Source organism: Prionailurus bengalensis, chromosome D3 (genome assembly GCF_016509475.1).
Source record: "Prionailurus bengalensis isolate Pbe53 chromosome D3, Fcat_Pben_1.1_paternal_pri, whole genome shotgun sequence".
In the NCBI taxonomy this organism is placed as follows: Eukaryota; Metazoa; Chordata; class Mammalia; order Carnivora; family Felidae; genus Prionailurus; species Prionailurus bengalensis.
The window spans coordinates 49,301,895-49,328,001 of NC_057356.1; the positions used below are offsets into that span (position 1 = coordinate 49,301,895).

At 40.0% G+C, this 26,107-nt stretch overlaps 1 protein-coding gene across 2 annotated transcripts in view; it reads right to left on the minus strand.

The window, feature by feature from the left end:
• Positions 1 to 26,107, minus strand: part of CHST9 (carbohydrate sulfotransferase 9) — a 243,653-nt gene that overhangs the window by 123,522 nt on the left and 94,024 nt on the right. Inside the window, exon 3 of one of the 2 annotated variants that reach the window (XM_043558517.1) lies at positions 11,143 to 11,181. The exons of the other annotated variant lie outside the window; for it this stretch is intronic. Within the exon in view, the coding sequence (XP_043414452.1) occupies positions 11,143 to 11,181 (39 nt within the window). The remainder of the gene's footprint in view (positions 1 to 11,142; positions 11,182 to 26,107) is intronic. 2 annotated transcript variants of the gene reach the window in all.

The window sequence follows — 26,107 nt, forward strand, 5'->3', positions numbered from 1 at the left end:
GGATATTCCTGAGGAGAAAGGGACCATATTTGGCTGAGAGATACAGATGGTTTCTGTGCAGTAAGAAATATATTAGAGATTTACAGTCATGCTAATAACTAGAGCGGAGTGCAGATGTATAAGCAAATATAGGCAAGCAAACAGAGACAGCATTCCAGAAACATTCTGAAAGGATTCTAATAAGGGAAAGATGTTCAAACAAAGGCATGGACCATGGGCAGAACCATCCTCTCCTACAAATGGAGGGGAAGGTTCAAATGGAAGCCTAGACACTAATGATCACATTGAACAAAATTTAAATATGCTCTCTGAGGGGTGCCTCAATTGGTTAAGGGTCTGACTCTTGATTTCAGCTCAGGTCATGATCTCACAGTTTGTGAGATCGAGCCCCACGTGGGGTTCTGTGCTGACAATGCGGAGCTTGCTTGGGATTCTTTCTCTCCCTCTCTCTGCCGTTCCCCCACCCATGTGAGTGCACACACTCTCTCTCTCCTCTCTCTCTCTCTCTCTCTCTCTCTCTCTCAAAATAAAGAAACTTAAAAATATGCTATCTGGAATCAGTACTGTATTAATCCATGGACATTCATTAGCCCCTCCGGATGAATTCATTGGTCAGGTAACTCAGCAGCTTCTGAGAGTCCCTAGATGCTGATATTCCCACCCCCCCCCTCTACTTTTTCAACTAAGGCTCCGCCCCTTTCAGAGTTCCTTCAACTGCCACTCGCATCATGGCCTCATTTCTGGGGTGAGCAGTCTTCAGGGGCTTCTTGTTTCCTTACAGTCTCATGGCTGCTCTCCTGCCTTGCCAATCCTCTTATCTGGGAATTTTCAGTGAAATAATGGGACAGTTTATATCGTTGATTCCCGTATTGCTCGGCTCAAATGACTCACATTCACTTTAGAAGGTTTCTAGTTACGCAGTGTACAAATAGATCATTTACAGTTGATTAAAATGTTTGTGGTCATTTCTATGAAAAAAAAAAAGTTGGGCATCTGTTCTTGATTAGAAATACAAGTTCATTGTTTTCTCTGTGGGAAAGTCAGGCATGACTTAAGACTCCTTTCACAAGAAAGCCTAAGGATCACCTATATTCTATTTCTGTGGGCACTTTTAATCCTTTGTTAGCATAAGTGCCATTTTTAACTAATCAAAATATGAAGTTACCCACAATGCTCCATTCCCAAATCGTGTCAGATTAAAGTGTAGTTACTATGACATCGACTGATACACACACAGAGAATGCCCTTTGATGCAACTTCCACAGGACGTTGAAACTAACATGAACTGAACTTTCTGGGGACCTGCTTTGGCCTGTACTGCCTTCATGAGATCTATCAGATACCTCCTGAAAGTCTATTTGTATTTGAGTTACTTTCCATTTTAACTGGGAATTCCTTGTGGCTTTTTTTTTTTTTACAGAATACACATTTTTCATTAATTTATTTCTTTTGAGAGAGAGAAACAGCATGAACAGGGGAGGGGCAGAGACAGAGAGAGAAAGAGAGAGAGAGAGTCCCAAACAGGCTTAGTGCTGTCAGCACAGAGCCCAAAGTGGGGCTCAATCTCACGAAACCAAGAATCACACTTAACTGACTGAGCCACCCAGGTGCCCCAAGAATATTTCAGATGAAAGCCTGAGGTGATTTTTGGCTAACAAAATTAGCAAATTCTTCATTTCCCCACCTGAGTGAAAGGAACACGTATATGTGGTGCAAGAATCGACCCAAGTAAGTTACTCCTTTTCAGTCACGAAAGGAGGCACTGTGATGCCCCTAAAGAGAGTATTTCGTCCCCCCACTTAAGGAAACCATGTTTCAAGTGTTTCAAGTGTTGACTGTGTGCAAATAAGCCCTGCCCTCGGTGCTATAATAGCCATGCAAATTAAACATGTGGAGAGAATCTCGGGTAACACTTTTCACATTTGCACTTTGCCTATGTGGTTAGACATGGTGATTCCTCCTCCATTAGCTACTTACCATTTCAGATTTGTTCAGTTTGCATAAAGACACTCTTTTAAATGCAGTGTTATCCAGTGGAATTTAAGGTATTTTCAAAACCATGTGGCACAGCTGTGCTGTTCCTTCTCTATCATAAATTCGACTGGCTGGAAAATGAAGTTGGTTTAAAAATAACCTCTTCAGGACTTCTTATAACGAACAGCCTGTATGTAAGTCTTCCACTTCGTGGGTGGACAAATGTATCTAAGATACTTTATTCTGCTCAATAATAAATATTGTTGTGAAACCATAAACCCAGAGAAAATTGGTTATTTTTTTAAAAATAGAATTCATTAACATAGTTCAGAGAGCCAGTTCTTCAGGAAAGCTATTTTTAAAAGCAAACACACCAGAGATGGATTGCCTGGGAGGCCGAAGCAGAAAATTGGTACCTTGGAACTGGAGAATGGATAGATATGAGACTTCATTTATACCAACCTGGGCCACGTGGGGATAGAATATGGGGGAAAGAATAGTTCCCTTATCTTTTCAGCAAAGCGCCAGGGCCTGTATTGGGCTCGATGTGGGTGACAGGTCTAGATTCAAGTCTCAGCTCTTGTTACCTGTTTGCTACCCAAGTGACCTTGGCCAGATCACACATGCAGGGCAGCAGGGTCCAGCAGTGCACCGTCAGTGTGTAACAACTGGCTCTCCGGGAACAAACAAGCAAGCAAATCAACCAACTCTGGTTTGTAACGTTTGCCACTTTCTGTGGTGTAAATATTCCCACCATGACCCACTTACACTATGTGCATGACCTCACTGAATGCTGAAGTGGGAAGAAAAGTGGACGACCATTCTTTCCAAATTACCTCCCAGATAGCACCAGCTGACTCCAGCAAGCTGCTGCCTAGATTCCATTTCTGGCTCCACCAGTTAATATGGGGGGCTTAAGGCAAGTTATTTGACTTCCCTACATCTCGGTTTCCTAATTTTTAACATGCTAACCACAAACAAGCCTTAGGAGTTCACTTTGAGGGTAAAATAGAAGGCACTGAGCCCAGAGCCTGAAATAGCAGGTCCTCAGTAAACATCGATTCCCTGACTTGCTGATTTCATGATTATGTCTGTCTGTCTCTGTGTCCCCATTCTTCCCCTTCACAGACAAACTCTCCGAGAGAACAAGTCCGCATTTGTTTTCAGTTGTTTAGAACTCCCTCATTCAACCCATTGCTATCCAGATCTCATTTACAGAGCTCCTGAAAAATCACTTCTCTGTGATGAGCAGCAGACTGTTCCTCCAACTTCAATGGACATTTTTCAGTGCTTATTTTATTTGATGTGTCTGTGGCATTTGTCATGCTTAACCAGTCCTTCCTTCTGAAGCAGGATGTACTATTATTCATCTCATTTCTTAGGCTGGAAACCTAGAAGTCCTCCTCCTTTACCTCCTGTATCCAATTGAACAGGCCAGTTCTATTTTGTAAATATATCTTCATTCTGTTTCCCTAGCTCCCTCTCTAATGCCACTGTCTTAGTAAAGACCCCTCAAACATTCATCTTTTCATTCTTAAATAATCAAAATGGCATACCACCTGATTTCCCTGCCCCTAACGAATTCCCCTTCCAATCCATACTTCCTCTGGAAGGATTTCTATAAAATGCAAACAGATCACGTAATTCCTTGCACATCATTGGCGTGCAACACCTACTGCATAAGTCCCAACTGCATGGAATTGCATAATGGCCCCTGTTGATTTTGGCTCATGCCAACCTCTTTGGCCACATGTCCTGCCTCTCGTCTGCTTATGACTGTGCTCCAGTCTTACTAAACCATTGACTGGACTCTCAAGAGACCATGCCTTTTCTTGTCTTTGTCTCTCTGGACAGACGCCCCTTTCCCCTTTTCTACCTGGTAAGCTCCAGTCACTCCTCCTCCCAGAAGCCTTCTTTGACACCCTCGTGACACCCAGTAATTCTCTAACAGGCACTCTTCACTGTACTATAATCATTTGTCCTTACTTTGCTTCCCCAGCTTAAAGTGAATGAATCGAGGACATAAACACTGTATCTTATTCAACATCATATCTACAATATCAAGCACAAAATGTGGACCACAAAAATGTTTAGCAAACTCAATGTATCAACTAAGAAATGAGCCTTTGTGGCACCGAATGAGATGTCTTGTCAAGGCAAGAGCTTTTTTTTTTTTTAAATTAAGATATAAGTGAAGTGCAACGTTGTATTAGTTTCAGGTATACAATATAATGATTTGATATTTATATACATTGTAAAATAATCACCATAATAAATCTACTTAATATCTGTCACTACACATAGTTACAATATCTTTTTATTTCTTCTTATGATGAGAACTTTTATGATCTACTTGGTCAGCAACTTTCAAATATACAATACAGGATTATTGAGTGTGAAGGGATTTTGTAACTGTGAACAAGTTAGGAAGATACACATTTTCAGGCTTGATCCTAACTGAAATAATTATTCTCATTATTCTTAAATTACGGGCTTTTAAATAATAATAACTTATTTAAATGTATTTGTCCTAACAGGATTTGCCTATTAACTTCAAATGTTTAATATTGGTCACCAATAATTAAAACAATAACAAATTAGGTCTTCTCATGCTTATTTTTGAGGGTTTTTTGACAGGGTATAGGAACTAAGGCAAAACCACTGCAAAAATAGTAATAGTATAGAGAAAAAAAATGCTAAATGTTATACCACTTGAAAATCTGCATTTAATAAGAGAGTAACATATAATAAAGTGAACATGTTATTATCATACAGATGGAAAAATTTATTAAGTTACCTATTTAACTACCTTTTAAAATTTTATTTAAATCTAAGTTAACATATAGTGTAATAATGATTGCAGGAGTAGAATTTAGTGATTCATCACTTTCATCTAACACCCAGTGCTCATCCCAACAAGTGCCCTCCTTAATGTCCATCACCCATTTAGCCCATCCCCCCACTTACCTCCCCTCCAGCAACCCTGTTTGTTCTCTGTATTTAAGAGTCTCTTTTGGTTTGCTTCCCTCCCTGTTTTCATCTTATTTTTCTTTCCCTTCTCCTATGTTCATCTGTTTTGTTTCTTAAATTCCACAAATGAGTGAAATAATATGATATTTACCTTTCTCTGAGTGATTTATTTCACTTAGCCTAATACATTCTAGTTCCATCCATGTTGTTGCAAATGGCAAGATTTCATTCTTTTTGATTGCCAAGTAATATTCCATTGTATATATATACCACATCTTCTTTATCTGTTTGTCAGTTGATGGACATTTGGGCTCTTTCCATAATATGGCTATCGTTGATAATTCTGCTATAAATATTGGGGTGCATGTGACCCTTTGAATCAACATTTTTGTATCTTTTGGACAAATACCTGGTAGTGCAATTGCTGAGTCATAGGGTAGCTCTATTTTTAGTTTTTTAAATGTTTATTTATTTGAGAGAGAGAGAGAGAGAGAGAGAGAGAGAGAGAGAGAAAGAGAATGTGAGTGGGGGCGGGCAGAGAGGGAGACACAGAATCCGAAGTAGGCTCCAGGTTCTGAGCTGTCTGCACAAAGCCCAATGTGGGGCATGAATCCACAAACCATGAGATCATGACCTGAGTCAAAGTTGGAAGCTTAACTGATTGAGTCACCCAGGCACCCCTCTATTTTTAATTTTTTGAGGAAAGAAATTAAGTGGCTGCGCCAGTTTGCATTCCCACCAGCAAGGCAAATGTGTTCCCCTTTCTCCACATCCTCGTCAATATCTGTTGTTTCCTGAGTTGTTAATTTTAGCCATTTTGACCAGTGTGAGGTGGTATCTCATTGTAATTTTGATTTGTATTTCCCTGATGATGAGGGATATTGAGCATCTTTTCATGTGTCTTTTAGCCATCTGGATGTCTTCTTTGGAAAACTGTCTCTTCATGTCTTTCGCCCATTTCTTCACTGGATTATTTGTTTTTTGGGTGTTGAGTTTGATAAGTTCTTTATACATGTTGGATACTAACCATTTATCTGATATGTCATTTGCAAATATCTTCCCCCATCTGTCAGTTGCTTTTTAGTTTTGTTGATTGTTCCTTTTGCTGTGCAGAAGGTTTTTGTCTTGATGAAGTCCCAATAGTCCATTTTTGCTTTTGTTTCCCTTGCCTCTGAAGACATATCAAGTAAGAAGTTGCTGTAGCCGAGGACAAAGAGGTTGTTGCTTGTTTTCTCCTCTAAGATTTTGATGGTTTCCTGTCTTATATTTTGGTCTTTCATCCATTTTGAGTTTATTTTTGTGTATGGTGTAAGAAAGTGGTTCATCTTTCTGCCTATCGCTGTCCAGTTTTCCCAGCACCACTTGCTGCTGAAGAGACAGTCTTTTGTCCAATGGATACTCCTTCTTGCTTGGTCGGAGATTAGTTGGCCATATGTTTGTGGGTCCATTTCTGGGTTCTCTGTTCTGTCCCATTGATCTATGTGTCTGTTTTTGTACAAGTACCATGCTGTCTTGATGATTACAACTTTGTAATATAGCTTGAAGTCCAGAATTGTGATGTCTCCAGCTTTGGTTTTCTTTTACAGGATTGCTTTGGCTATTCAGGGTCTTTTGCAGCTCCATACAAATTTTAGAATTGTTTGCTTTAGCTCTGTGAAGAATGCTGGTGTTATTTTGATAGGGATTACACTGAATGTATAGATGGCTTTGGGCTGTATCAACATTTTAACAATATCTGTTCTTCCAATCCATGAGCATGGAATGTTTTTCCATTTCTTTGTGTCTTCTTCAATTTCTTTCATAAGTTTTCTATAGTTTTCAGAGTATAGATCTTTTGCCTCTTTAGTTAAGTTTATTCCTAGATATTTTATGGTTTCTGTGCAATTGTAAATGGATCAATTCCTTGATTTCTCTTTCTGCTGCTTCATTATTGTTATATAAAAATGTAACTGATTTCTGTATGTTGATCTTATATCCTGAGAATTTGCTGAATTCATGTATCTGTTACAGCAGTTTTTTGGTGGAATCTTTTGGGTTTTCCGCATAGAGTATCATGTTGTCTATAAAGAGTGAAAATTTGACTTCTTCCTTGCTGATTTGGATGCCTTTCATTTCTTTTTGTTTTCTGATTTCCAAGGCTAAGACATCCAACACTATGTTGAACAATAGTGGTGAAAGGGGACATCCCTGTCATATTTATTTAACTATTTTTTATTTTTTTATTTTTTAAAAATTTTTTGAATGTTTATTTTTGAGAGAGACAGAGACAGAGCATGAGCGGGGGAGGGGCAGAGAGACAGGGAGACCCAGAATCCGAAGCAGGCTCCAGGCTCCGAGCTGTCAGCACAGAGCCTGACGTGGGGCTTGAACTCACGAACCGTGAGATCATGACCTGAGCCAAAGTCGGAGACTCAACCGACTGAGCCACCCAGGTGCCCCTATTTAACTATTTTTTAAAATCTTGAATGAGTGCATGTTAAATGTGTGTTGAAAGTCTTAAAAACTGAGGTGCTATTGATGTTTTAGGACATTTCAAAGAAGTGAAAAGCACAGTCACAAAGTAAGCAACAAGGAACTGAGCTTGCAAAGCAGATGTTCTACCATTTGCTGAATTTTTGTTAATAAATTTCACCTTTTGAGTTGAGAAGAAAATAAGCTTGTTCTTCCTTACTGGTAACTTTTTACAAATAATGAAAATGAACAAACCTCTCCAACTTTAGGGATGATCTAATGTCATAAATAAAAAGTATGCAACTTCATTTAAAAATACTCATTATCATCTCTACCTACAAATCCATTCTCTGGCCCACCAGGACTATTCTTTACTTAACAGTTAACTAGAGTTGAAAGTGTTCTCTTACTTGGAAAAATCTGGATCAGTATATACTTAACAGATGATTTCTCTATAGTCTACTTTAGTAAGCCTTCTAATTAATATATTTCTTCTAAACCATGCTTATGAAGCACCTTTCTCTGTGACGATTCTTCTTTGTATTTTTTGTTGTGTTGTTTTTTAATATCAAGAGTTCCTTGATCCAAAAAGGGGTCTTTCCTTTCATAAGTTAAAATTCTTCAAATTAAATTGAGTTTTTATATAGAATCTGTGGAATACAGCTGATCATTTTTTTCTATTTTTCTGGTAAAGAAATCAGGTCATTAAAAATCATGGGCAAATAGATAATTGATGATATCAGGAACCTGTCTCCTGATATTTTCCTTACTTATCATTATATTACCATATATTTTTAATATTCTTTACCAACCCAAATAGCTAAATCCAAGAAGAACATCATATTTGAATGTACGGCCAGGGTTGCAATAAGCGTGAAACAATTTTCTCCCCAAAAGAAGCTAAATTGACTACAGGAGAGTATCACTCTATAGTCTTAGCCCCACTGGCTATATGTTTTCCTGAGCCACTCAGTTCAAACTAATTAAGCTTAAGCTTTGGAACATAATTCATTCGGTTATATAATGAAATGTGAACCATTATGTGTGTGTGTGTGTGTGTGTGTGTGTGTGTGTGTGTTGATCCAGATACACATAGTCATTTCAATAAAGTAATAATGGTGAGTAGAATCATAGATGCAAAATTGAAAAGCACCTTAGCAATGATCTAACCAAATCCTTCATGAAGCTCTTATTTATTACCATTCCTTACTGGTGGTGGCCCAACCTCTGTACAGTTTTACTAACATAATCTCATTCTTTCCAGTCCTGGTGAAGTTTCCTTGTTATGAAATTATTTTTTATCCTGAGTAAAAACTTACCTCTGTAACTTTCATCTTAGTCCATGATTCCTTAAAGAATTAACCAACCTTAACCAATCAAAAAGTAAGGGCCCTGGAAGTCCCTTGTTTTAACGGGTAACATTTTTGTCTACAACACTTTTTCTATATTCTTTGGTTTCCATCACGACTAGCACAACATAATGGAATAGACTGAAAGGGTCCAGGAACTAATGCTGATCTCCCACAGCCAAGAGATGGACCTGCTACAAACAAGAGGATGTGGAAGCATTGTCTAATTCAGCGGGCAGGATGCAGAATCTGAGCAGAATGAATAACAAGTGACACAAAGAAGTCCTTGCAGGATGTCAGCAGCAGGAATGCCCATGACATTCTTGATATCTAAAGACACATATAGTCAAACTAGTATCACAAACTGAAGATGGTGATATTTATGACTATGTTGGCGAAGGTTAGGTCTCAATTTTGAAAACTCAGACCATCTTTGCAAATATAGATTTTGTGAGGACTGGATTTGTGTTCTTTGAAATGATGAGGAGTCTAGAAAATTTCCCCAATAATTTGAACTCTGTCCATTAAGTACTTTTTTTTTTGAAAGAGAGAGAGACAGGGGGAGAGAGAGAGAGAGAGAGAAGCAGAAGGAGAGGGAGAGAGGGAATCTTAAGCAGGCTCCATGCCCAATGCAAGCCTGACACAGGGCTGGATCTCACCACTGTGAGATCATGACCTGAGCCTATATCAAGAGTCAGACGCTTAACTGACTGAGCCACCCAGGCACCCCTATTTAGTATCTTTGACTTCACTTTCTCATAAGTTTCTTTCACTTTCTCCTAAAAATCAGACACACTGACAAGCTGTGCATCAGTTGAGGTAGATTAGTTCTGTTAATAAAAGGAGTTTCCTCATAACCCTGGTGACTAGTGTTCCCTGCGAAGACCTTGTTGCCTTAAAAAGATTTTCCAATTGTTGAAAAATATTTTATTAAACTAGAAATTCAACATGGTATTGAAGTGACTGGTGCTTTGATTTGTAAGGAAAGGTCAGGATGATGAGACACTGGAAAGAATAAAGAGTCAAGGAACCAGAGTTCTTGTCCTGCTTTTGTCTCTAGCTCTTTGTGTCACCTTTGGTCACACAGAATATTAGAATCCACGAATACAAAGGGAACTAAAGAGACATCTGGTTTACCACTGTGGCCAATTTAGCTTTCTCTCAAACTATAAAGTTTCTTTAAGCCAGTATCTATAGAATCATAACAACAGCATTTTAGAAACAGTATAAATAATCTTCCCCCAAGGAGCAATTATGGAGGTAATCACATCTGTGAGGAGAAAAGACATTTTCTTGCCTTCACATTTTTTTTTTTTTTTTTGGTATTAATGATCAGGCTTTAGAAGATCCACAAAGAGAATGCAAACAATAACATTTAAGAGGGTAGTCATACAAGGAGTCCATTGCTCAGCTGTCTAGGATGAATGCTAAGATTGAGAAGGAGAAAAGGGACAGGGGCTGAGGTTGTTTATACATTTTTGATTAATTCAGATTTTTATCTTCTATTGACTACACTGTTTGAACACACACATTACAAACAAACAAATACATTTTTTCTTGTTACCAGACCAAAAAAAATGCATCTAAAAGAAAATGGTGGTTGGGAAATATGTGTCTTTACGTTGGCAGCCCTCACATATCATACGATAATGGGTTGGTAGACACTTGGGAAGGGTGGTGGGCACAGGTAAATAGGACAAATTAGAATTCCCTAGGATTACCGGCAATTTTAGGGCACAGGAAGCTGGAAGATTGCACTTTTGCAAAGATTTACTTCATAAATTAAATTTTATCATATTTCATGACTTTAAGCCAAAAACCAAGTAATACAAATCTGGAATTTAAAAATGTATCAGTGTGCAAATAGGGGCCCCTACTATGCACAATGGCACTGTGTCAAAACATCACTCACTTCTGGATATACACTAGAATTTAGGAATGGAATAATTCTTAAAATCCCTCCAAAATTTAAGAATTCGTTTTGGTTAAGTAGTCAACACTATCCTGAAAAAATTGCCTCCATAAATGGTTTTAAGACAAATAATTAAGATTCACAGATATTTGGGCAAATAAAATGGTTGTCAACTGTTACAATTCCAATTTTTAAAGTTGGTGGTTATAAGATTCACCTTTTAATAGGGAATGATGAAAAAAATCACATTCTCTCTCATTTTCTTTTGAATACAGTGAGAGAATGGGAAGGACATGATTGATGTGAAAGTGAAAAAGATAAATGTATGAATTTATTTTAATTAATTTAATGTCAATCAATTGTAGGACCATAAACCATTACTTTTTTAGTGTGGGTTTTAGAATATTCAATTGCAAATAGATTTTTTTTTTTAAAAGCTGAAAGTAAAAACAGGAAATAATTGCAGCTAATTACTGCAAATCTTACCTGAGGTTGCTTTTTGTTCTCTTTTCTTCTCCACTCTCCCTGAAATGAGAAGTGGCAGGTCAGTTACAGAGTGGGTCCATGAGAACAAGGTGTAACTAAGAGGAAACCCCGTTTATGGCAATTTCCAAACATAATCACTCCTCAGCTGTGTCCAAGATGCTTCTAGAGATGATGGGCATGGGCATAGTTGAAGGGGATGAAAAATGCTCTCAATCCAATTTATGAAAACCAACAAGAAATGAGGATGCATTAAATAAAACATGCCGCTGGGTTTTAAAAATCTTGTTAGTAAGAGTCATTTACTCAACAATAAACTTACAAGGATCAAATCCCCATAGCACAAACTGTGGGGATAAACACCCGAGTTAAATAAGATCAAGGCCTCTTACAACCTATTTGGGGAGATAAAGGACAGACAATGCAATGTGAGATGAGATGTGCCCCAAAAGGTACAAACTGTCTAAAGATATGAGAGGATGAAGTGATTAGTTTAGGAAATAAAGGGGTGCCCTCGAAGTTAAGGAGAAAGCAATATTTGATTTGGGCCTCAAAAGATACATGTGATCTGGGAAATTTGAAACAGGGAAAGTACTGGTGATCATTAAAAGAGATAGTATGGGTTATACAAGACAAGGCTATTTGAGCAAGTGCCATGTTTAAAGCTTGCTTTAGGAACTATGGTTTTGCATAGATGGCTATCTTAGAGCTTAGGCAAGAGATGATGGACTGAGCATGGCAGCAGGAAGAGGGAGGTAGGAGGGCAGGACTTCAAAGGCCCAGGGAGTTACAAAATGTGAAGTGCAAGGGAGAAGTAAAGGTCGAGATGAATGGCTATCTAGGTGACTTTGGGCATGGTGATGCAATGTGGGGGAATGGTAAAATGGGATGGGGGCAGGGGGATGACTGGTTCAGTTTTAGACTTACTGAGTTTGAAGTCTTACAGAGACACGGGGCCTGGGAGAGAGATGAAAATCTAAGTTACGGATGCAGAAAAGGTCCATTTTGAGAAGACAGCTGGACCTGAGGTGGGGAATGGGAACAGAAAGGCAGGTGGCACAGAGGACGAGGCTGGAGGATAGTGACCAAGAGAACAAAACTGCTCCTTCTATTTTGAGATGTAGGGCCATGAGAAGAAGCAGCAGAGATCCACGGAGATCAACAGAGCACAGAACCGTGTGCCACAGATAAATTTAGGAAGTATGGAGGGCACCCACAGCATCGGGATCTTCTGGGTTGATTGTCAGAGAGCAGGTTTAGCAGCGCAGGGGCGGGGAACACAAGACACTCTGAGAGCCTGAAGAGTAGGGGGTGGTGAGGAAGATGAGGCTGAGGATATGGCTTCTTGTTCATGAAATCTGGCAGCCCACAAATGAATGAGATTCGGGCAACAGCCTGAGCAGAAGAAAACCCGGGCTAGGGGATGCTTCGTCATGGTTACAAGCTTAGATAAGGAACTCTGCTCAGGGCACTGCTGTGTGGCAACAACACCGTGGAGATGAGAGCCTTGGTTTTGTGACGGGCAAGCGAGGGCACCCTCTGGCCATCGCTTTCTTGTCACCTTTCAAGATTTCACAGATGGAGCTAGTTACTGAGAGGGTGTGCAAAACACGCAAACGGCATGTAAACTTTATCTAAGTTTTTCTACCAGCCTTTCCTGTCGTTTAAAATCCTAAAACATAAGGTGGAGAATGTATAACCTTTTTCTCATGCAGCCGCCAAAAGCACAGAATTCATCTAACTGGCATTTTGATTAATGGCACATTCTATTCATTTAGGTGATTTCCAGAGGTCTTGTTTGATACGATTTATTTCAATGATTCAAACAGATAAATGACATGAGTAGTCCACTTAAAGGCTTCATTCATTACCAAGTGTGATGGAGGTAGCTCCTCATTTAAGTTTTTTTTTTTTTTATCAGGCAAGCAACTGTTTACTATTTGATTACCAATTGTTCTATACTAGAGGCCTCAAATATTTTCACAAATTTAAAAAATGTTATTTGAGTCCTGAATTATAAAATGTTTTGAGACAAACATCTAGTTGGAAAGTCTTTAATTTGCAGAAGAATGAGTCATAAATTCTGAAAGTTGACAATGAGAGTATTAGGGATAAATAATATGGTGTGATACTCAGTCTCAAGATACTCCCAAAGACCATTGTCTTTCTGGTCCTCCTGGTAACTGTGTCCTTGTGTGGTGCCCTCCCACACTGATTTAGACTGACTTGTGTAATCAAGAGGATTTTGCAGAAATGATGGAATGTGACTTCCAAGGTTGGGTCTTAAAACCATTGTGGTTTCCATCTAGCTCTCTCGGATCACTCTCTCTGAGGGGATCCAGATAATAGGTTACGGGGACATTCAAGTAACCCTATGGAGAGGCTCATGTGACAAGGAACTGAGGCTTCCTGCCAGCTATCAGCACCAACTTCCCAGGCTCATGAGAAGTCTGTCCACCAGCCTCATTCAAACCTTTAGATGGCCGCAGCTCTTGCTGACTCCTTGACTGCCGTTGCATGGGAGGCCCTGCCCCAGAACCATCCAGTTAGCCATGCCAGAGAAAACGTATGACACGCTAGATGTTTATTGTTGGTTTCAGCTGCTATGTTTTGGGTAAACTGTTATACAGTAATTTTATTATGGAAGTCTAGGTTAGTTGATCACTTCCTACACCAACAGTGATATAACTGGTGGCAAATAAGTCAGTCTCCCTGACTTCCTTTCTGTAGAATGAGGAGCAGATCCTGTTTCTCTGGAATGTGGTGAGGAGTAAATAATTCCATATGCAGAGCCAGCAAGAAATGGAAACTCACACAAGATAGTGGGGTTCAATGTTTCAGAAGGGAGGCCGGAAGGCCTTGCTGTAATGGTTTTTCCCTGAGACCTTAAATAGTCCTCTGCCCCTGTGTCGTATGCAAGGGCTCTATAAACCGAAGAGTGCTATATAAGTGTTATTTCTTGGTTTTATTATGCTACTAGTTCTGTTACAGGAATCAATTTAGATTTCTCTTCTTAATTACATATACACTAGACAGCAAACTAGAAAAATAAAAACTAGTTAAGACACCATGATGTTGATTAAGAGACACAGAGAATATTGCTTAACTGGAGATGAACCTCTAGGTCTTTTGTTTAGTCCCTTTATCTCGCTCCAGATGAGGGTTATCTTGCCCCTCATTCTTTCAGTGTGCCCTTATACAAAGAGATGGTTCTGAGGGTGCCTGGGTGGCTGAATTGGGTAAGTATCTGATTCTTGGTTTTGGCTCAGGTCATGATCTCATGGTTTGTGGGTTCAGGCTCTGCATTGGGCTCTATGTTGACAGCTTGGAGCCTGCTTGGGATTCCCTCTCTCTCTTTCCCACTCTCTCTTTCTCTTCCCCTTTCTTGCTCATGTGCTCTTTCTCTCTAAATAAATAAATAAATAAATAAATAAATAAACATTACAAAAAAGAAAGAAAGAGATGATTCTGACACCCATATCTCTAGCTCCAAATCTACCTACATTTTAGGCCTACTGGAAATCTCTATCTGTGTTTAATACGTCACTATAACACATATCCTGAACTTGAATCATTGTGTTTCCCTGCAGAACTGCTCGTGTTTGGAGCTGTCCTCCAGTCTGCTCAGGCCCCCAAACATGAAGCCTCAGAGTCACCAGCTTCTCCCTTTCACTCAATGTCCACACCTAACACGATCCTCACCTCACTCCATTCTCCCTGTACAGGCCCTTGGATCTACACTCTCCTTTCTCACTGCCACTGCCCTCGTTCACAAACGTGACACTAACTTTCTTCCTGGGGTTATTTTCTACACACCCGTAACTGATTTCATTGATTTTATGGATGGCTTTTCCGTCCTTGAGTTGGATCACTACTAAAGATTAAAATCCACATGCCCTAATGTGAAATTGATGACCCCGGAAGATTTGGCCACCACCTACCTTCTCTACCATCCCTCAAGCACCATACACAACACTGGTCAGTTATGCCAAGAATCCCACCTCCCATCCCAACTCCCTGTGCCAGCTGTCCCTGCTTCCTGGAATGTCCTGACATGTCAGTCCTGCCTATCAGAACTCTGTTCATCCTTTAGAGCTGAGTCAGATGGCAGTCCTTCTGAGAAGTCTTCTGCTTTGCGCCACCCCAACTCTCCACTCCCTGCAGAATTAATCGCCCTCTGCTATGCTCGTTCATCCTTTATTTATACCTCTGCCACAGTACTAACTCCAACGTTTGGCTCATAATTAGTTGTGTGTCCGCCAACTGGCTTCTGTTAGGGCGAGGGGTGTGTACTTTACCCCTCTCTGTCTCCTCCTGCTTAGCAGAGCTGGGGACACAAATGCTTGGGATTGAGTCAGCACACACAGTGAGTAATGAAATGCCCCAGCCCTCCTTAAAATGCTAGAGAACATGAAGCAAATTTTAGTACTGCCAACACCAAGTGCAAGTATAACCCAGAACAGCGCTTTTATCAGATATTTACACTACAACTGACACCCTAGAAAACTATTATATTAGAAAAGTGGGTGACAAAATAACAGACAGGCTTTCAGAATCATGAACATGCATTTTTCCTTAGCTGTGCTTTATTTTATCACAGATCCTAGTTTAAAAACAAAACATTAAAGTATGGTTTGCACTCTACTTCTCTTTAAACCTGGATGTGGCACTCCTCCTGTGAGAATGGAAATGGAAGTAATCTCCTAAAAATGGAATTTGTTGGGGAAAACTTTTCTTCTGAGAAAATGTGTTTAATTGAACATTAAAATTCCACCTGCCACGACTACTTATTTATATAAATGGAGCATTGATATTTTTAAAAGCTCTCTTAGACTTGAAGTTGTTGATTTTGTTCCATGGAGGAACATTAAATATGTATCAATTTACAGCACATTTCTGTACCTCAGTACAGAAGCAGTACCCTAGTCACAGTGATGGTTTCTGATCTTTTAAAACCATGGGCACATAAATGACAATCCAGTGATGTCTCACCAATAATGAGGAGGGGTGTTTGTATGACAAATCGTATTTTAGGTCACTTCTAATGGAAAGGAAATTGTGTGTGTGTGCACACACACACACACACATACACGTATATGTGTATATGTATATGTATGTGTAGCACATATATGTATGTATATGTATGTACATGCACATACATACACACGTACATACACATGCACTACATTCATATATATGTGATACATATGTATGTAGTTTTATACTCAGATATAGTCTTGTCTCTGAAATATACTCTTTCTTCTACCTGCTTCCATCTTTGTATAATAAAGTCTGTCATGGAATCTTATCAAGCCTCCCTCACTGCACTACCAATTTCTCAGTAGCCAATTCTGAGTTCACGTTCCCTCGCAGGCATTTTATCTGCCCTGCGCTGAGAGGTAAGATTAATCACATCCTGTTGCTAGGATACCTGAGAATGTTCATTTATGTCCGATGTTGCTTTGGCAAAATGCACTATGAAGAAGGCATAGAATCATGACAAGGAAAATTACTGTGCACATGCTACTTATTTAAAAAAAAAGTGGGGTGAGGGCGAAGCAAAGAAATATACCTACCAGATAATATAATGCTAACTCCCATGAATTTTTTAATATCATTTTTGTTTCACGTGGATTTTAATGGAAAACCACGGGCCATATTTTTGGATAATGAGACTCTGTAGTACTTCTATACTTTTGAGTTAACAGGAAAAGTAGAAGGCGGTAAGGTTTTAATTTTGTTTATGGGGTGTAAGAGAGGAAGGGGCTTTAAGATTTACTCACTTCAAACGCCCCAATTATAGACAGGGTAATGAGGTTACAGTGCTAGTTGATTTGCGGAACCAACCCAAAAGCCAGGCCACCACCACTGCCCCACTGTCATGTTTAGCTATTTTAACGCAAGACTTACGAGAAAAGTGTTCTTCGGAATGTGCTTTTGGGTAATAAGAAAAAAATGCCTTGATCAATATCTTTAAAAAACTATTGCTGATTTGGGTATTAATATACCAAAGATTCCTGCTTACTGATTGTAATGAGAGAGAATATGAATTTATAAAGTCCACCCAAATGCAAAATTCTCTTAGTCAATTTCTTCTAATGGAGAACAACATGATCCAGTGAAAGAAACATGGTCTTCGGAGTTAAATGCACTGACTTCTCATCTTGACCATGGGTACCTATGAGCTCTGTGACTCTGGGATGAAACACAGAGGAACTTCTCATTATAGGCTTCTTTTTGTTCTTCATCCTCCTCCCCCTCCTCCTTTCTCTCTCATATATGTGTATGTGTGGGTATACAAGACATCTCTCTCTCTCTCTCTCTCTCTCTCTCTCTCTCCATCTCTGATATTCTGACTGAAAGCAGAACCAATTTGAGTTTTACTTCCATTATCATTTCCAAGGGATACTAACCTAGTACCATTACTACAATCACGCTAATGTTTATTAAGCAATGTTTACATGCTTGTCATTGTTATCTTATCCGTATATGGATTAACTCGATTTATTTTCAACGTAGTATAAAGGCTTTGCGAATATACCCATTTCAGGTAAGGAAACTGCGTAAAAATTTGGTTAAATAATTTTGCCAAATCATTACCTGCTAAGTGGCAAATAAATAATGAGAAGACAAAAAAATAGTTGGGTCAAAGGGTAGGGAGAAATAAAAATTAGGATATCCATAAGCTATATAATAATCAGTCCCTAGGTTTTGAGGGTTGCCTGCATTAATTATTTTGTTAAAAACATTTCAGATTCTTTTTACTAGCTATTGCCCACTTGTCAAATGATTTGTTTGAATGACTCAATAGCTTATTTTAACTGCTAAGCACCTCATCACAATATTTCAAGAGCAGCATGCCAAAAAGACCTTCGGACTTTGTGTATATTTTTTTAGTAGTTTAGCATTTATTTAGTACTTTCGATGAGTTGGGCACTGTAAACCTTCGCAATAGCTCCATGGAATAGATCATGACGTCCATTTGCCAGTGTAGAAAGTAGGCTCGGAAATTTTTGTGTGATAGTCACAAGGCTCCAGTCAGTGAACAGTTGGAATATGAGCACAGAAACTGTTACCTCTTCCGAGCTCACTGGCTCGGTGATTAGGGCAGTCCTGTAGATGGCGAAGAGCTCAGGTCTGCACCTCCAGCCACTTAATCAGTGTGGGATGTTGGGCGCATCATTTAATCTCTCGAAATCACACTGCATTCGTCTGGAAATGAGGGTAAGAGTAGTTCCCACTCCACGGGGTCATTGTGAGGGTTACACAAAATGACACGTTTAATAACAATCCTAAATATTTTGAGTAGATCTTATGCAATCGAGTGTATAATGCCGTCACCTCAGTGCTCAGGACACCGCCACACACAGTATTGCTGGGTGCTCCCCTTTATGAACATTTCATGTCAGCTGGTCCCTGGTAACATATGATAATGCTTAATATTCTCAAGGCCAATGGCTACATTGACACAAATATTATAAAGGTCGGGCTTTGAGAGATTCTTGATATCTTTACCGTCACCTCTCTCTTGCCTTCCCTTAGAATTTCTAAGAAAGAAGCGGCTTTCCATTTTAGAAAATCCCTTTCCTTTGGCCTTCATGCCCTCTTTCCAAACGCAGCTGGATTTGATGACACACAGTTGACATGCAAACCTCTTTGCAGTTATGAGCTAGGCTCATATGATCTTAGAATCCGGGGTTTGTGGTTTGAATCCCTACCCTCATTTTGTAGTGAGCAGGAGCTATAGAGCTCTCCACAGTCTGATATGTTCCAAATAGAAAGGGAGAGCTTTTCTAGAAATCCTAAGTCCCCATTGCCACAACTTTCTCCTCGCAACAAACGGTAGGACCTTGAATAAGTAACCTGACTTTTCCAAGATCCAGTGTTCCTTTGAGTTAGATAGGTAGATACTACAACTCCAAAAGAAATCATACAAACAGGGCTTTGAGAGGATTGTAAGCCCTGAGCCCGGAGCAGGAACAGAGAAGCCTAACCGGGCCGGTTCAAAGACCAACTGGTCTAAAGTGGTCTGCATAAGCCTGCAGAAACTGCCTAGTTTCTGTTTGGTCAATAGCATGAAAAGGCTGTGGGGCTTATTTTGTCATTTACGCCTGGATTAATGCTGATGCTGCGATGGCACCAGTCTTAGCAGATGACGGTGATGAGCCTCTGTATGGTTGTGGGTCCTCACACCCTCCTGCAGGTTTAGATAAACTCCACTTGCTCTCCTGTCCATTTCTATTTGGTCAGTTCAAATGCTGCTGGGATGCCCGGGCAGAGAGGGCCATTATGAGCACGCTGCATGCTGTGAGCTCCAGACAGTGTGTACTGAGCTACAGAGGCTGGCCCTTCAGATATCGCTCCAGATAGAGCTAAGCCTCCAAGGTTGACCATCTGCCTTGGCAGGGCTGACACTCCATCTGCACTCCCCAGCCCTGGGGTCTGCCATCCGTCACAGTGAGTAGAAAACCTAAGGAGAACTGAATGCTCCAAGATCTTCCTGGGCTGACCGCTCTGCAAAGAGACGGCAAAACCAGTGTGAGAAACAGCAGTTTTATGTTGTCTTGGACAGTGTCAAGCACAGAATTTCTTCCCACTTAGATCCACTGGACAAGTGCATAATTAATGTGACAAGCAGCCGTTCCTTTCGGATTCCCCACGTTGGCCCGGGTGAATTCAGTCTTAGAGCAAACCTTTTGATATTCAGAACCTCATTCTGAGGCAGTCATTTTTGGCAGAGAAGTCTTTTGGAAGACCTTTAGATGTTGAAGTCAGATTGGGGGAAGAAAAAATACCCAGTGACTGCCAGGTCTTAAATCTCTCTGCAAATTGGGAATGCTAGTTTTACTAACGTATGCTTCAGCTCCTGACTAAAGCAGGGATGTGTATGTTTATACTTTGCATTGTACGGTAATATGTTTCTAGTAAGTTAGGTGTGAATAAGTATTTTTACATGACATAATATTCTAAATGTCTGTTGAATGTTCATTATGCAAAAAAAAGAGGAATGAATCATTTTGTAAAATAAAGAATCTTTTCATAAGACGTTTATTCAATCCTGTGCTAGAATAAACATGACCGTATGTTAAGAGGTGGAGTTGAATTCCCTTCCTGTTGAATCTGTCCAGGCCTTAGTAACTTGTATAACAAACTTCATATGCTAGAAACACCAGTTTTTAGGCTTGGACGTTTAGAATCAAGAGGCTTCCATTTCCTGGGTCTTTGATTACTTGCTCTGGGAGAAGCCGGCCATAATGTAATAAGTCAGACTACCTTGAGACCACCATGCTGTGAGGAAGCTCAAGTTAGCCACACACGGAGGTCACATGGAAGGAGAGCTGCCTGTACTGTACAAGACCAGCAGCTAGCTCTTCCTGCCATCGCAACCCAGGTGCCAGATGTGAATGAGGAAACCGTCTGGAAGTGGCTCCTTCAGCTCCAGCCACCTTAGCAGATGCCATGCGGATTGGGGACCAACTGCCTGGCTGAACCCTTTCCAAATTCCTAACCCACAAAGCTGTAAGCACAATAAATGTCTGTTTTATATCATTAAGTTTTGGCATACATCCATACATAGCAATAGATAGTAAAAACAACTCCTTTTTCTGTTTTCTGAGAACATTTACTGATATGCCTATCAATATATACCAGTATACATTGCTGGATTTTTTTTTTTCTCCAGGAATTCACAGCTGTGCTAGATTCTTTCTTTCCTACGCTGGTTTCCTCAACTATACTATAAATGTGTTCTGTTACCCAGCATTTTAGCATGTCAGCTTATTCCATTTCAAAAAACAGAATAAAATCTGTTCTAATCAGGAGTGTGGTTAAAGTACAATCTATGTAGATTAATACATATCTTGGATTTCTAAGAGTATTACAATATCACCCTATGTCCAGGTTACCAGTCAAAAGGAGAGTAGAGACTTGCCAGTTAACTCGCATCTTAGAACCTGTGAACCATCAACAGGGGTACCCATGTGAAACAACAACATGTAAATCTCCATCCAGGCATCAAAAACTTCATCACTTACGGTTAGGATTATATAGAAACCCTCTGAACTGAAACACTGAAAAGATTCAGCAGCAATTTCTGCTAAATAATTAAATATTACCTTATTTTCCCCAGGTGGATTTACTTTTAAAGGATGAATTAGTAGAATCTATATCGAATTAAAAGCATTAATATTATTTAGGGTTAATTTTCTGTATGAAGGCAAGAAGGGGAAACATTTCATTACGAAAGGACTCTGATAGGAGTCCAATCAGAATCTATGCTTGCGAAGTCAAGAGTTTTTTCACTTTAAACAGCAATTTATTTGGCTAACAGACACCCGATCATGCCCAGCTTTTCATCTGGAGGAAATGACCACATTTCATTGCTCTCTCTCCCATGCTCTTAATCATCACCTCATTAGCTCGTGGAGAAAGCTGGTGGAGGCCAGAGGTGAGCTGGATTTTATTCTTTGAGACGTCAGCATGGGTTTCATTTCCACTGGCCCCAAGTTTTTCCTTTTATTTTAATCTTTAAAAAAAACCTCATCATACTCATTTTTTCCTTCACATTGACCCACATCAAAGGTTTGGGCCTTAGACATGCGGGGAAGCTCTTATTTCACGGACTGAAGGAAGAAAATAAGGAAAGTGTGCTTAGATCAGTGGGTATTGATTTACTGCTCTCAGGCATTGCAGTGTTCTTTGTAATCTTGTAAAACTATCCTCTGTAAACCGGGTTGACTACCTGAGTTTACTAGAAAAGTTGTTGATTATCTAGTACATTTTATGTGCAGGAGAAGAGGCCCACTGACATTCAGATACTTAGAGGAGAAAGAAGAAAGAGAGTAAATGTTGAGGGCCTATTACCTGACAGGAGGAAAAGTAGGCATTTTACATCTGTAGTGTGACTGTAAAGAGTCAACAAGAAATTCACAGTCAAGGGCAGTGCCACAGAGGAGCCGGTAGCCTGGCTCAGTGGGTGAGGCCTTCCGTGGGGAATGGACGTGGGCCTTTATCTAATAACAGAGAGTGAGAGACCCTCAGGAGGGAAGAGAAATCAAGATCGGAACACCTAACTCAATAAGCTATTTTCTGGCAAAATCTTTTATTCTGAGACGCTGATCTCAGAAAAAGCAAACCAGGCCCTGACACAGTGCCGCGGGGAGCTCCTTCTGATACGGCTCATCCAGGAAGACAGGGAGCGGAGCACCCCAGGGAGTGGGTGGAGGTGAGCACAGAAGGGGAGTGGGGACACTGAGAAGGCTCTCCCAACTCTCTTCAGCCACTGGAAGCCTCCGAGTGTGGCATTCCGGAGGCGGGGGAGTAACTTTCTAGCTTTATTGGCTGTGGCAGACACAGCTGAGCGCCTACCCTGCGGTCATTTGCCCTCTCATTCCATGCTGGTACCCTCCCCTCCCCTCCCCTCCCCTCCCCTCCCCTCCCCTCGCAAGACACCAATGAAACATGACTGATGTACACGCATCATTGTGGCCCTGTTCCCCTTGCTTTGCGTGGTTGTTTGACAGTTCTGGCCAATGACATGAATTTTGTTGAAGAATTTCATCAAAAGGTTTTCCTTGCTGATAAAAAGAGACAGATGGGAGAAAATGTTTCCTTTTCTTTCGGTGGATGTCCCATCTGGGCAAGATGCCTGGAACGTGAGGAAAAAACCAACATACTGCAAGGATGACATAAGGGAACACACCCCAGGATGATGTCACTGAGGCTCTTAGCTACTGCACCATGGACCCTCCCCACCTCAGGATTTCTTGTTATGAGTTATTTAACACTGACCCCGCTTTTTAAAGTTACAGGTTTTAGTTACGTGCAGCTGAAAGCATCCTATCTTCCACACAGGCCAACCTCAAAATAATATTATTCTATGCTAAATAAACTGGGAATGCTGAATAATTATTTAGCTAAGTATGCTATGCTAAATAAACTAGAAATTAAACCTGACGGAAAGAGCATTGCCTTCAAGGTGTCCCCAGGAATTGTGAAGGTGAGACGATTCCCCAGCCAGGGGCTGCATTTAGAAGGTCCACTCTCGCCCTCTTCCAGACACATCACCTCCACCTGGGTGAGGAGGGCCAAGGTGTTTGCTCTTGGAGTCGATGTCTTACCTGGACCATGCACTGAGTGCTTGGGATACTAGAATTCTCTGGCCAATCACTCCTGAGGCCATGCCGGCTCTGTATGGGCCTTCTTCCTAGATCTCTAGAGGGGGGTATACCGGACCAGACTGCACCACTGGAGCGAGGCCTTACAGGGTATTCTAAGAACGCCTGGGGCTTGGATGTGTATACAGTCTGGTCCCAGTGTGTGTGCATGAAGCTCCTCACAATGCAGGAAGGGATGTGATGCAGGCAGAAAGAAAAGGTGGCCCATACTGGTTCTCTTGCCTCAGGCCCAGCAAATATAGCAGCAGATCTGTCACGACACACACACCAAAGGTAGTTGCTATGAGAATGTCTAGAAATGATGGGCACGCATGCGTTGCTTCACTGAATTCTCACAGTAGTCCAAGGAAAGGAAGGAGGTATTTTACCTGCAGTTGATAAATGAGGAAACAACAGAGGCTCAGAGAGGTGACCTCATCCAAGATTACCCAGGAAGTGTTCGATCCTGGATTTGAACCCAGAACTTTCAAATATCTCATTGTTTACCACATATACTCCCTCAGATTTTATGTGATGGCGGTTTAATTTCCACATGAAATTGAGACACAGATTGATTTAAGTTATCCTTTTTACTTGTGCAGTTTCCAGTTTCCTATCTTAAAACACCTAGCAATGCTTACCTAAAGAGGTAAGATACAAATAAATAAAGTTCAGTCAAATTTCTTTATAAGTGAATCACTCTTACACTTATTTGTATATTAAAAAGTTGAAAAAATCTTAATAAAATACTATACTGGCATAAAATAAATAAAATGGGTCAGGGTTAGCCTTTCCTCCTCTCATGCTATTATAGGATATAGATGATCCATTCTCATTTGTATAACATGAAAATGTTCTCTGAAGTCTTTTGGAAATGGGTCAATTCTATTCTTTTTCCTTTGTTGTGCAAAATACAAGTTTTTTTTTTTTTTACATAAAATTATCTGAACCGGCTGTTTAGATAGCCCCAATCTGTCACTTTGATTTTAAATTCCCCAATTCACTATTTGCTACAATTTTTTAAAAAAAGTTATGAGCTGATTTACATATTTATAATATTTGTTTTAAATTTCAGTTCTCTTGTCCTCCAGTTGAACCTATTGTACTGAAATCTGAGTGAGGGTGGTGGAGGGGAGGCCAGGAGAGTTAGAGACCTTCACAGCATTGCTTTTCATCTTTTCTGGGGTAACTCTGGAAGGAGGAGATGTCAATTCCACATGTGTATGACCCACTTATATACCCAGGGACACCTAAGAGATTTCTCCCAGAACCCGGAATATCTAAGGGGTATCCCCTTTGCTTGATATATATATCAGGATATATATAGATATAGATATAGATATACAGATATATATCTCAAATGCAAACATAAATAATATATATCAAAAGGTATGTATGTGTATATATCTAGGTATCTAGATATAGATATTTGAGATATATATATCAAATATAAATAATATATATCAAAGGTATATCTATAGGCATATCTATATCTAGATACGTATATATCTACACACACATCTATATCTATATCTATATCTATATCTGTATCTCTATATATCTATATCTATATCTATATCTATATCTATATCTATATCTACTTTTTTAACTGTTGTGATGTTGCCAAATATTTTGAAAAAAAATCAAGACTGAACATTAATAGACAGGTTGTTCTCAGTTCTTGAGAAGCTGATAGGAAATCCTGGAAAAGTGATAATAGATATATACAGAAAAGAGTCATTTCAAAGGGTGAAGAATAATGTTACAAAATCCGCATCACACACTTGGAATAGCTAAGCCTTACAGTGGAAACAAAAATGCAGGTTGTGAGTTTTGTCATTATTTTCACTGAGTCAGCATGATGGGGTCAGGTTGCTATCTCTGGCTTCCAACAGTATCCACTCATCCAGACGCCACCATAATAAACATAAGCATATAGCACTCTTGTTGTCTACTATTCAGAGCAGCGACTTTTGTAGAAAGTACTAATGGGCTTTAAACAAAATGGCAAGGTTAGCTTCAACCCAAGATAATTCAACATCTAGATTTTGTTCTTGGCATCCAAATGATGCCCCTGTGGGGTGAAAGGTGGTCGGTGCATATTTTAATTTTTTTGCCACTTCAGAAACATTTGACAGAATTGCATGTGACACTATAAACATTTCAAAGAATTGTGGAACGGAGAGGACTCTTCTGTTATGCTGATCATGCCTCTGGTGATGATGGGCACCTTCATTCTCTAGCTAGCCCCCAGAGACTTGCATTTAATCCCATATTCAACAGGACACTGCTTGGGGTGAGGCTGGCATTCATGGGTACATGCTTCACCCTACAATGCACACACAATTTGAAATAGATTGCCAGCAGCTCGGGGGCAGGAGGGGAGGGGCCAGGCCTGCTGGGCTATTTGTCATCTCAAACATTTCAAGCATGCATGCCCCATAGCAGGGCATACGGGGATGTGTATCCCCTGGCAAGATGTTTAGTCTTGGTGCATACAAATTCGGGCTCTAATGTCTAAACGTAGAGGGAGAGAAAGAAGAACCACCACCTGGAACTGTTCTTTCTGTGTTAAAGTGATAGAAAACTCTTCAATAAACATCTTAATGCTTCACCTTGAAGGCTGTATAATTCCACATGATGGAATTAAAATACACACATATTGAGGAAGTTTGCATGTTAAGAACACCTCACAGCCAGCATGCAGTCTGAATGCATGGGTGTTTGGGTGTTGTTGTGGTTATTTTTTAATTCTAAAAAATCAAGAATCTTAGATTTTTATGTTTGTCATTCTGCTATCTTTCATCACCACT